Source organism: Papilio machaon, chromosome W, assembly GCF_912999745.1.
Source record: "Papilio machaon chromosome W, ilPapMach1.1, whole genome shotgun sequence".
Taxonomy (NCBI): domain Eukaryota; kingdom Metazoa; phylum Arthropoda; class Insecta; order Lepidoptera; family Papilionidae; genus Papilio; species Papilio machaon.
The window spans coordinates 5,827,176-5,839,780 of NC_060015.1; the positions used below are offsets into that span (position 1 = coordinate 5,827,176).

Genomic DNA, 12,605 nt, shown 5'->3' on the forward strand with positions numbered 1-12,605 from the left:
CCCTATGCTCGATCAGCCATATACCTGTGCAGTGGCAGCTCGGAGGGAAACTTCTGGACAACAGTCCGAGCATCCACTGGACAGATCCTACTCAGGAATTTGGTGACACTGACCTGGATGTTGATTTGTAGTGATGGTAAGGAAGGTTGTACCTTACTTCATCCTAAGCTCTTTGCATGGACTGCGGAAGGGACTTCAAAGAAGCATGTCTAGTAATGCACATGCTTTAATCCATAATTACTATTATGAAGTAACAATTATATCGAAAACGGAGACGAATATGAAAGAAATGTAAAGAAAACCCATCTGAAAAAGACAAGACAGCCATTAGGACAAATCTAACAATTATAACACCGAATAAATTAAAATTATTCTCCTATACATACCACGGCGGCTGGTACAAATTTATTTTTTTTCTAAAGGACTTATAAACCAATCCGCTCGCGATTTCCCACCTCTCCCTGTGAAACAACGAAGGGGTCAATCAACGTGCTCAGCCCTAAGGCTTCAGGTTTGAAGAAATATGATTTTAATATCATAAAAAAACTTACCATTTTTATTTATTTTGGCTAACCTGCCATAATATTTTCAATATCAAGTGCGATCACGAATGATTTAAATTCTCTAAAAGTAGAATTACAACAGCACAAATAATAAATCCGAGGACGGTAGACTACCACCGGCAATTGATTTTGACAATCTCCCTTTTATACGACATTGACATAATTGACAGATGTGAACGTTCGGAAACCGAAGAGAAGAAAAAACCGAATCAAGTAAAAGTAATGATCTAGTTCTAGTCTAGTTAGAATATAATAATTACATAAAATTCTGATTAGAATTAATGAAATCATATTTAAATAGTTCAGTTTCATATAAAATTTTAAAATATATGTACCTCTTTTCTAGGGAAATTACTAGAAGAGCTTTAAATAGAAGAAGATTTAACCTTCTAAATCTCAGTGACATAGAGTTGAAGAATAGGTTTCGTCTGAGTAAATCAGCTTTTAAGTTTTTGTGTGCTGAACTCTGCCAGAAAACAAGTATAAAATCTACCAAGAGAATTAGCTTAGAAGAAAAGGTACTCCATATATTATTTCTCTAATCACTGTTATTTATCTCTAATTCAAAGCAAACAAAATATTATTTCCTTGCGTGCTAATAAAGTTTTATAAAATATTATCTATTCATTGCAGGTTTTATGTGCTTTGTCTTTTTATGCCACTGGATCATACCAACGACTTGTTGGAGAGGGGAAATATTTAGGGCAAACAACTGTCAGTAAATATGTAAGGGAAGTAACAGATGCCCTGGCAACACCTGGATTAATTAATTATTTTATAAAATTCCCAAAAACAAGGTCACAGAGGGACTTGATAAAAAAGAAGTATGTGATGGCAATATTTTTACTTTATTTGATTGTAAACAATCTGATTTGTGTATTCAAAAATCAGAAGAAGTGATGAAAGATACATTGTTATATATTGTTAATGTTATAGATTTTACACCAAATTTGGCATACCAGGAACAATTGGATGTTTTGATGGATCCCACTTTCATATATTTTCTCCAAGCAGTGAAATCGAACATCATTTTTATTGTAGAAAACACTTTTACTCTTTAAATGTACAAATGGTAATTAATCAGCTAAACTTACATTTAAATTATACTGATGATTTACTTCGGGGTAGAACTTTTAGAAATATTCTTATTGATAAAATTAGTAGACTCCATAATATTTAATTTTTTAATTTTATGTCTTCAGTTACATGGTATAACTTAATCCTAAATTTTTAAACTATTATTAGATGTAATTAATAATAAATACTTTCATTCAGTTCATCAAAGAGATCACCTTTCAAAACATTTATGAACATCCATTCCTATCATCATTTATTTCTGTCATCCACAAATTTATTCAACACTTTTAAAATATCTTTCATTACCTCCAACAATTGAGCTTGCAACTGAAGCTCTACATCACGCTGTCGTATCCTTTCTCTCTCAAGCTCTAACACTAAACTAACTCTTTCATTCTCAGATTCTCTTGCTTTCGCCTCATTCTCACGTAACATTTTCAATAACAATGCAGTCTTGTCCATTTTTGTTTTTTTTTTGATGGAGGCTTCCATAGTTTTGGAGAAGGAGCCACCGTGGGTTGCTGACTTGTTCCAGGAACATTCCAATCTTCTGGAAATATTAATTATGTAAAATATATGTGTTAAGAAATTATAAACATGAGATATTTTTATACATAAATCTAGAGAACGTAATTTACCATTTGTAACATCAATTGGAGTGTATTGTAACTGAACATTGTCAGTCAAGCTACAGAGCTTTACATCAGAGGATGTAACATTTTTTTCCATTTCTGTTTCATTTTTTTCCTCTGAAAAAAGATTACTTTTTTCTCTTTCTACCTGGGTGTCCTGTAAATTATAGGAATAATTTAAAAAGCATAAAAAGGTGTACATGTGTTAATCCTGGATATAAGCTATATACATTTCAAATTACACTCAAATTAATACAAACATACAAAACCACAAAAATTCACATTTATATTGTTAGTATGATTAGTGGGTTAACAAGAAGTAAAACAAAAATATTTTAAATAAAATAAACTAACTGAAGTATTGAATCCAAATCCAGCTTCATTTACTGCCATCCCTGTAGCTGCCTGAACTCCAATTATCTGCATTATTCGATTTTCTAAATCTGTTAATGATAATTGAAGTGCAGGCCCACCACCCGTAGCTTGAGCAGCCCTATTAATTTTCGCCCATTTCCTTTTTACATTGTTTTTGTAATCACTCCAAACCTTGATGAATAAATATACAAAGAAATAAGCACACAGTTGATATATATTAGGCATGCAGAAATTAAACAAAAATACTTAATTAACTAAAAGGCGTCTTAATATTATAAAATATTAGCAATATACTTGCTTTTCGCCACTTATCATCCGTTCGAGGATCCCCGCTACCATCACTATTTAATTTTTCTGCCAATTCTTGCCATTTTTGCTGTATAAAATGTCGACCACGAGGACCACCACTTGGCTTTGATAAATCACCATTCCTAGGAAATAAAAAATATACATGTTTTACTATTTTTTAGTTTAGAGAAATGAAAAAATAATAAATTATATTCGCACTTTATTTTAAAAAAGTATAAATACTACAAAAGCCACTTACTTTTCCATAAATTCCACCATCATAACATATTGTGCATGACTCGTTCTCATTTTGTATTGATTATGAGACACAGAATTATTTAAAAAGTTCTTGTTTAAAACAATTTCAAACAAAATGGTTAGTTGATAACTCAAGTGTTTTGAAGTGTTTCAAGTGTCAAGCGTCGGGGGCGTTCATAAACACGATGCCTAAATAATTTTAATAAAATGCGTTTAACGTTAACTAATAATCTAAGTAGTAAAACAACAAAAAACATATTTTTATAACCAGAAATTTATATATTGTAAGATATTTGATGCAAAAGTATTTTTAAAAGAATTAAACTAACAGCGAAATAATGAATTTAACTCTATTTCATAATAATCCTCGCTGTAGTATAAACTCAAACCGAACGTTAATAAATAAAAATGTCAGACGTTCCGCAATGACGGATGGAAAGAGACTGCTTCGAGCAGCAGCGCACGCTTCCTTATAAAACCTTTTGTGAGACTACCCTCAACAGTCCTAACAATATTTAACATATTAAATTGAAATGTATCTAAAATATTATAAATATATCGTGAGTAGATTGATTATAACGTTTATAGTTATTTTGTACAAGGTTTCAGAACGCCACGGCGTCTCAACACTAGTTACATTAAAATGACGTCACTAATGTTTTTATGTCGAGCTCTCGAATACATTACGAATGTGCTTCGTGCTGCGAACTTTGATTTGGTGCGGTATTCGTATCGTCTACTCGATACATTTACATTACCGTACGTCAAAATGTTCGTGCTTGGGCCACAGGAGAAGCTCGAAACTGTTCGTCAACAGCTAAGGCAGTCTCCACTGGACGGCCGCCAAAGTTTTATCCGGGCCAATTCCATGGTTCCTCCGACTTTTCAATGTTGCTTAAATATATAGTCGGCTCATGATTAGCCTGTGAATAACAATGTTATTGTTAATATAAAGTTACGTTAAGGGAGCGTCGGTGGCTCAGGGGTTAACTTGACTTGTAATCTGCAGGTCTTGGGTTCGAATCCCGCCATGTACCATACTGTTTTTTCGATTTTCTTACGGTGAAGGAAACCCGCACATATCAGCGAAATGTGTGTGAATTCCCTAGAGAAAATGACGACCACACGGCTCCACCAACTGTCAGTCTCACGAAATGGCTAAAAGTGGATTACGGAGGTTCATTTGGCCACGCCAAATGGAGGTCCGTCATCTCTGCCTACCTCTCTAGGTTACAGGCGTGAATTGTGGGATGAAGTATTTACATGTGTGGGGGGTAGTTGACCACAGACGCATTTGCCGTGCGCGCGCAGGTCCAGCAGACGTGCGCCGGCGCGCAGGCGCAATGAGGTGGGCGCGCACTTTGTGAACTTGACGGCCACATGCGTTGCCACCAGCTGCAGCACGGGCCGCGCGCGCCGCTTGCCTCTCATGTCCGTCTCCATCATCTGTCACATAAATCATTTTAATAAAAGCGAAGTAATTATAAGTTGTTAGTTCAAAAACCAATACATCTTATCAATATTTGAAGGTATGTCCAGACTGGCTTTAGGGATCTCGCTGAAATTTTACATAGACGTAGAACACATAGGCTACTAATTAAGTTTTATTTAAATTCCGCGCGGACATCATCGCGGGCGATAGTAAGTTAAAAAATATTAAAAAATTGGAGTTTTAAATAATATCGAAAAAATAAATCAATGTATTTGCGTAACTGTTAACGAAAAACCAATTTCAAAATTTTTGTCTATCTGTCCGCAAAGCCGGGTTAGTTTCGGGTAATCTCCGAAACGTTTGATTTTGACGACCTACTGACAGTAGTCACAAACATTTTTGTTTTTAGTGCGGTTTACATGAATTATTTGAAGGAGAAAGAAAATTCACCAACTTATGAAATATAGTTATTATTATTATATAAATTATTTATTTAGATTTTATATTACAAGTAAAGTCAAGGTCAAGCAAACCAAGGACTTTTTGTCGTGCCTCAAGGCCAACCAAAACCACATTATGCAGACAAGAACAAACCTTATAGTCTCCAGTAAAAGGTTTACAGTCCCTGAGGACGGCGGCCATTGTATCTGTGCGAGCGAGACTCATTGTTTTGCGCGGGAGTGACAGAGACAGGTAATGACAGTGCAATGTACGAAATTCTTCGTGCTCCGCGACTGGACTTTAGTATTTTTAAATTCAGCGCTAAAGCCGCGGGTGACCGCTGGTATAAAATAAAGATTTACATGGCAACCTGTACATTTACTGGAGGTTTTATCATGATAATGGTAGCAACTCACATTGAAAGTGAAGGAGACATCGTCAAAGTAAACAGTCAATATCAATTTGTTTTTTTTTTCATACAAAAGATTTAACAAAGAATTTTATCTCGCCAAGCTGTAATGCTTAACGGCGAGACGCGGTCGTTATTACAAAAAAACAAAAATGTCTTCAATCAACAACATGCACTTAAGATAAACATAGTCAAGTGTTGTGGGATCCGGAAGGCCTTTTAAAAATACGACTTTATTTTAATAAAACATGTATATTGGTTACAAGTACTAACAAAAGTTCGTATGCTCGCTACCAGAGTTAACTTAAGACTAATTTACAATGCTATTGTTCCTATGCTAGTGAAATACTATCCTATCTGGTAATTTAACCCTCAGGAATGTTATCGACATCCGTTACGCTAAGTCAAACGATGATTGTTACAATGTAATACAATGTTTTAGAATATCTCGCTGACGCGGGCATTCGTGGGGGTCTCAGCATACATAACTACATTAAACACATAAACATAACCTCACTTTATTTCAGATTTGTTTATCGATGAGGACACTTTTTCTTCATCGAGAAACAAGTCTGTCAGCTTTGACTTTAACAATTTTCTGCTTCTATCACGTCTCTGTCTTAGCTTAGCTATTCTATTAAATAATTTTGGTACCATGTAATTAGACGTTCTTTCTCCATAGTAATTCTTTACCTTCGGCTGAAATAATTTTTTGTCACTTACTCTTCGCGTATTATATTTATTTTTTACTAATATTTTATATTCGTCCTTGTAATATTCCTACCTACCTAGAACCTTCTCTAAAATTCTTGAAAAACTTATGAATAAACGTCTTGTTGGCTATCTTGAGTCCCAAAATTTAATTTCTGACCACCAATTCGGTTTCCGTAAAGGCAAAAGTACTGAAGATGCAGTTACTTTACTTACCAATACAGTCTCATCACACCTTGATAAAAAGCAATGTTGTGTCAGCGTATATCTAGACTTGGCAAAAGCCTTCGACACTGTCTCTGTCCCCATACTTTTACAAAAACTGGAGAACGCTGGAATTCGTGGAACTGCTTTAAATTGGTTTAAAAGCTACCTAACACAACGGAGACAGCGTGTAAAGATTGACAGTATTACTAGCTCGGAACATTCTATAAATTTCGGCGTTCCTCAAGGCAGCATTTTGGGTCCGACTCTTTTTCTCCTCTACATTATCAATATTCATGAGCTCCACTTAACAAATGCCAAGATTATTTGCTACGCCGATGATACGGCAGTGGTTTTCCACGGACCCTCCTGGACCTCTGCCTGTAATGCTACTGAACGAGGGATGATACTTATTTCGCAATGGCTTGAACAGAACCGACTGACTCTGAACAAGCAGAAGACTCAATATATATGTTTCCATAAGTCAGCGGCCTCAGCACCGGATGAAACCTCTATCAAAATCCATTATCCATGTCCTGGAGGAGTTTGCTCATGTGAGTCGCTTAAGCGTACGAAGTGCCTCAGATATTTAAGAGTTCATATTGATGAAAACCTTTCATTTAAATTCCATATAGAGCCTCTCTCGTCAAGATTCAGAAAGATTATATCAGTAATGAGAAGTGTTAGAGATGTAGCAAATCGGGAAACCCTCAAAGCAATTTACTACGCATTGTGCCAGTTAATAATAACATATTGTATAACATGCTGGGGGAGTGCTGCCAAAACCTTCATGATCCAAGTCGAGAGAGCACAAAGATCAGTCCTCAAAACCATGCTTAGGAAACCATATAAATATTCTACAGACAAACTGTACAAAGAGGCTGACGTTCTTAGCGTAAGAAAGCTTTACGTTTTAAAAAGCACGCTGTTGACGCACCGCAAAATATTATCTGCCCCTGATGAGTACAAATATCTACGAGATAAAAGGGTTTACAGAGTGAATATGCCAGTGGTGAATACTGCCTTCGCGCAACGCCACGGTCTCTTTGCCAAGGCGTTTACATATAACAGAGTGGCGATGCACTGTAACATTAAAAACAAGAAAATCTACGAGGTAAAAAATATCGTGTCAAACTGGCTTGCCTCGTTGTCCTACGGCGAACTCGAGAATAACCTGGATTTAAATCGGCTAAACTAAAAAAAGTGATAACTCATCTGTACCTTATATAATCCTCACGACACAGGCTTAGCCTAGTGTGAGGGTTATAGGAAATAGAAATTTTAGAAATAAGTAAACTTTGTTAATCTATATCGCCAAATCTAAACTGTAAATATTTTTTGTCAATGAATCTTTTCATTTTCATAGTATTCTAATCCTAATAGGTAATCAATCTTTTTATCTACTGGTAAAATTTTGCAAACGTGAAATAGCTTATCATAATGTTTAAGATTACGCTTAGATGAAACTTATGTTTTAGATTATGTATAACTGTGTGTAACATATTTTGTTGGCAACCCTAAATAAATAAATAAATAAAAATAAATAAATAAATAATCTTTATTATTATTACATTTTTTCTTAACATTTTTACTAACTAGGAACTTTATCAGTCTTATTTGTAAATTTCTGATATTTATTAAATATGTCTTAAACGTTCGCCCGTACCACTATGAATCCGTAACTTAAAAACATGTCGGCAAGCGCGAAATATACTATTCTTAGCGTATGTCTGTTTAGCACTGGTTTTAAATGGTAAAACTTACATAACACTGACCTTATGCCCGAATAATGAAACGTTACTTAAATATCCCGTTTCGTAAGCATTGCTTACAATTTAACAGACGTCAAAACTTAAGTGGAATACACAAACGCAAATCAAGACATGTAGGGTATGTTCCGATATGCACTGCGACCACTGTACAGTGTGACGTCAATTCAGTATACCTACTGTGAAGCCGTTCCTTTATAGCCAGTTATACTGGTTACGATTTAAAACGGAACGCAATCCCGTATACTGTCAGTTGCATTTTTTGACGCAGCATTCAAATGAGTGTATTCAAGTTTTCTAGAACATTAAAAAAACTGTTTTGGAGTACTGTCAAATTAAAAATATTTTAATTAATATTAATTGTAAATTGAATTTATAATATAATAAAAGTAAGTGGTGTAAAATAAGTTAAACAGTTTTATCAGCTCCCAATTACAAATATAATTTAAAAATATAATTAAGTAGTGTCTATGTTCAGTACTTACATGTGAGAGTTAGTTACCCACTGGCTATCTATTTCCTTTCTAATTTTACACAAACATTGCCACAAAAGTCACACTATCCAATCACAGTTATGGAAGCAATGAAAGAATCTTTTGCTACTATTTCTGAGATGTTTAACACCCGAATGTCAGAATTTCAACTTGACTGCAGAAGTCTAGTCCTGTCCCAGTTACAGCCTCATCACTTGCTGAAGAATTTTCTTCTTTCAAGAAATTCATTGCATCGGTGCTGGAAACAATGCAAAAACAAATAGAATTTTTGAGCAGAGACATAGACCGGATGGAATTACAGCGAAGGCGTAAGATAACATTACTTCATGGCATCTCTGAAGACAAGACGGAGGATACTGCTGAAGTTGTGTCAAAATTGATATCCAACAAATTGAAAGTTCCGGGTTTCTCAACTTCTTGCATCAGTCGTTGTCATAGGCTAGGAGGTAAAAATCCAAGGCCAATCATAGTAAAATTCCGTGAGGTCTCCATGCGTGATAAAACTTGGTTTTCCAAAACCAAACTAAAGGGCTCAGGTATAACGCAATCAGAGTTTCTGACTAGAAATCGCCACAATATATTCTTGGAGGCTCGGAAGCAACATGGCATTACGAACTGTTGGACAAAAGACGGCATAATTCATGTGCTGACATCGGATGGTTCAATCCACCAAGTTGAGAGCTTGGCAGAACTTGATGCTGTCCCGATTGAAGCCAGCCCTGCTTCATCTGTGCAGTCAACAGTCACAGATGGCAAGCCCTCTGTGAAATCGTTTGCTAATCCGGCTCGCACAAAACGAACCACAAGAAAAAAGCTGGGTGTGCTCAGTAGGGCGAAGCAGTATTTCCAGCCGGGCCACCGCCTACAACTGTACAAGGCGCAAGTTCGGCCCCATATGGAATACTGCTCGCACCTCTGGGCGGGAGCACCCCAGTACCAGCTTCTTCCATTTGACCGCATACAACGGAGAGCGACTCGAATCGTCAACGACCGAGCTCTTACCGATCGGCTTGATACTCTGGCCTTGCGGAGGGACGTCAATTCCCTCTGCATTTTTTATCGTTTATACCACGGGGAGTGTTCCGAAGAACTGTTTGGAACGATTCCTGCCGCCGAGTTTCGTCATCGGACGACCCGACAGACCGCCAGGTACCATCCATACAATCTGGATGGCTGGCATTCCACAACAGTGCGGTTCTCGCGAAATTTCTTGCCGCGCACGGCCGCGTTGTGGAATGGTCTGTCCTCGGCGGTATTTCCAAACCAGTACGACTTAGGGTCCTTCAAGAAGCGAGCGTATCATCATCTCAAAGGCCGGCAACGCATTTGCGATTCCTCTGGTATTGCAGATGTCCATGGGCGTCGATGAACACCTTGATGTTCCCGCTGCTCGTTTGCCCCCTTCTCTTATAAAAAAAAAAAAAAAAATAGTGCATTTCTTTTTTTTTTCTCTTTCTATTTTATTATTTCCTGTATTCATTCTAGTACATAGTTTCTTAAATGTTTAGTCTTCCACACACTTGGATAAGGGATTTTAGAATTGTGTAATGTGGATTACTTATGTTACTGTAATTTTACACCTTTATGTCGTCCAAATTTATAGTTATTGTTTGTACAAATCCGTGTTGGTAAACAAACACTTCTAGGAATGACAGTGTCACGCTGCAGTTTATGATTGTACTCATTGACGCACACTTGTCAATCATGTCAAACTTCTTCTTCTTCTTTTTATTTTTGGCTTTGACACGGTTTGTGCATTAGCCAACGTCAGGTAGAATGATTTTTTTGCTCAGATTAAGAATTATATAGATATGACACGCGCGTTCACCCGTAAGGGACAGATAGAGAGTACTATAGACTATACCTATATATAAGTGAAAGGATTGGGGTTACCAGCGGGGTTAGGCAGTAAAAAACTAAAAACGAAACGTTCGATCGTTTCGTCTAAGCGATAGCGTCTCTCGTTTTTCCGTGTAAGGCTAGGCAGTAACAGACGACAGTCGCTTTCGTGCAGACGAAGGTGAATCGTCAAAAAAAACAAATTATTGTCTATACTTGACGATCAACATTGTGTCATTTGAATTTGACGTATAAAGGTCAAATATTCTCGCGGTAAAAATACAAAAGTTTAGTGAAGTGTTTGTGTTTCAATATACGTTTTGTAAAATGAATTCTAAAAACGCAAGCAGCGAGCAAATCGCCATAATGGTGGAATTTATGGAAAGGTACGTCAATAACGTATTTAAAATGGTAAACACCCCGCAGGGAAGAGTGAGGCGCCAGGAACTTTGCCAACCATTAAAGATGTTGCTGGGTCAGGTAGGTAGTGATCCTGACAAGTCTATGGAGCAATGGATCAAGGTTGGTTCTAATGTAATAATGATTGTAGACATAAAACAAGACATTCATTCTGAAGCATGTTTGTTATGGCAGACACATCCTTTTTTATTTTACATATCCTTTGCAAGTGCCCTTGCTATTGAATCATGTATTTTATACAACAATAGGGCTGAAATATACATTATTGACGGTCGAGTTGGCGATTGTAGCTTTTATGGCGAACACAATTATATCTAAGGACTTACTATCCAAAGTTTAAAGTTGCGGAGACTGGTAGTTTTTAATAAATAAAATCGTATAGTACTTAGGTTAGTTATTTCTTCTTCTTCTTCTTTTTATTTTTGGCTTTGGCACGGTTTGTGCATTTAGCCAACGTCAGGTGAAATGATTTTTTGATTCGCCATTTTACTTATTTACAAATTATGGGTATCAAAAACGTAGGAAACTTATCGCGAAATAAAATAAATAATTAAAATCGAATTGAGTTTACTAAAAGATTAGAATAATTATATAAGGGGAAAAAGAAAATTAAATTAAATTTTAATGTTATTATTTACAATAACTTTTTTTACAGCTGAAAACATAGATACAGAGAACTTTTTTTTAATCCAATCAATTTGATAACAGCTAAATCGAAGGTTTCTCCAAAAAAAGTTGTCTCACTCGCTCGTCTTGAACTCTGTGCTATTCTTTTATTAACTCAACTTATTAAAAAGGTGATAGACACATGTCAAATTCGCGTGGTTTTTCGTAACATATTCGCATTTTCGGACTCAACTGTCGCTCTCTGCTGGGTACATTCCTCGCCTCACCGATGGAATACCTTTGTAGCCAACAGAGTTTCAAAGATACAAAATAATTTAGCGCCGCATAATTTATATCACACTAGCTGTGCCCGCGACTTCGTCCGCGTGAAATACTATTTTGGGTAGCATTTTTTTTGAGCTAATTATTTTATTTAACCAACGTGCTATGCTTTGATGTATGTAGAAGAACATAGAAAGAGGTGTGCCCGGACCGCGCCACATGTAGGTCCTGAGTCTCTGCCTACCCCTCTGGGTTACGGGTCGAGAATTATGTTGTTGTTGTTTTTTTTACTTAAACTTATAAAAAATGCCAAAAAATATTAAACTTACAAAATATTCACATAAACATCTTCCCATACAAACTTTCATTCCCTATTCCGATTTGTTACATTGCAACCTTGAGGGTAAAACTTTTACAAATTTCAAATGTCATATTTATTTATATCAAATCAGCAGCCTAAAAAATAAGTTTAAAGCTTCTAACTGTAAAAATAACGATACTTCCATACAAATTTCCACCCACACTTTCAGCCTCTTATAACCCTTTTTTCGCGTTAAAAAGTAGGATTTGTCCTTCCTCAGGCTCTAGACTAAATATTAGTAAGGGTAACATCAAAACATGTTAAGCAAAACATTCACCAAAACCTTACATATTGCCTAACAAAATTTCATCCCCTATTGTTATTTAGCACTCTTGGGGGCAAAATTTTTACAAAAATTTAATTTCCTATTTATTTATATAGAATTAGCCTTGAAAATAAGTTTCAAGCTTCCAACTGTAAAAATGACGATAATTCCATACAAAC

The 12,605-nt window shown here is 36.0% G+C and overlaps 1 protein-coding gene across 1 annotated transcript; it reads right to left on the bottom strand.

Annotated features, from left to right (window-relative positions):
• Window positions 1-1,945: 1,945 nt before the first annotated feature.
• LOC123723287 lies at window positions 1,946-3,410 on the bottom strand. The gene is made up of 4 exons (XM_045685865.1): window positions 3,195-3,410; window positions 2,946-3,078; window positions 2,279-2,818; window positions 1,946-2,190 (listed from the first exon to the last, which is right to left on the bottom strand). Exons 1-3 carry the CDS (start codon window positions 3,242-3,244, stop codon window positions 2,582-2,584), a joined length of 420 nt encoding a protein of 139 aa, XP_045541821.1. The 5' UTR covers window positions 3,245-3,410; the 3' UTR covers window positions 1,946-2,190; window positions 2,279-2,581.
• Window positions 3,411-12,605: the final 9,195 nt, after the last annotated feature.

Excerpts from the sequence above, each read along its gene's own strand:
- LOC123723287 (XM_045685865.1), bottom strand. The coding sequence starts at position 3,244 with ATGAGAACGAGTCATGCACAATATGTTATGATGGTGGAATTTATGGAA. Across the intron at positions 3,079-3,194 it reads ATGGTGGAATTTATGGAAAA|GAATGGTGATTTATCAAAGC; the intron begins GTAAGTGGCTTT and ends TTTATTTCCTAG. Across the intron at positions 2,819-2,945 it reads CGGATGATAAGTGGCGAAAA|GTTTGGAGTGATTACAAAAA; the intron begins GCAAGTATATTG and ends TTATTCATCAAG.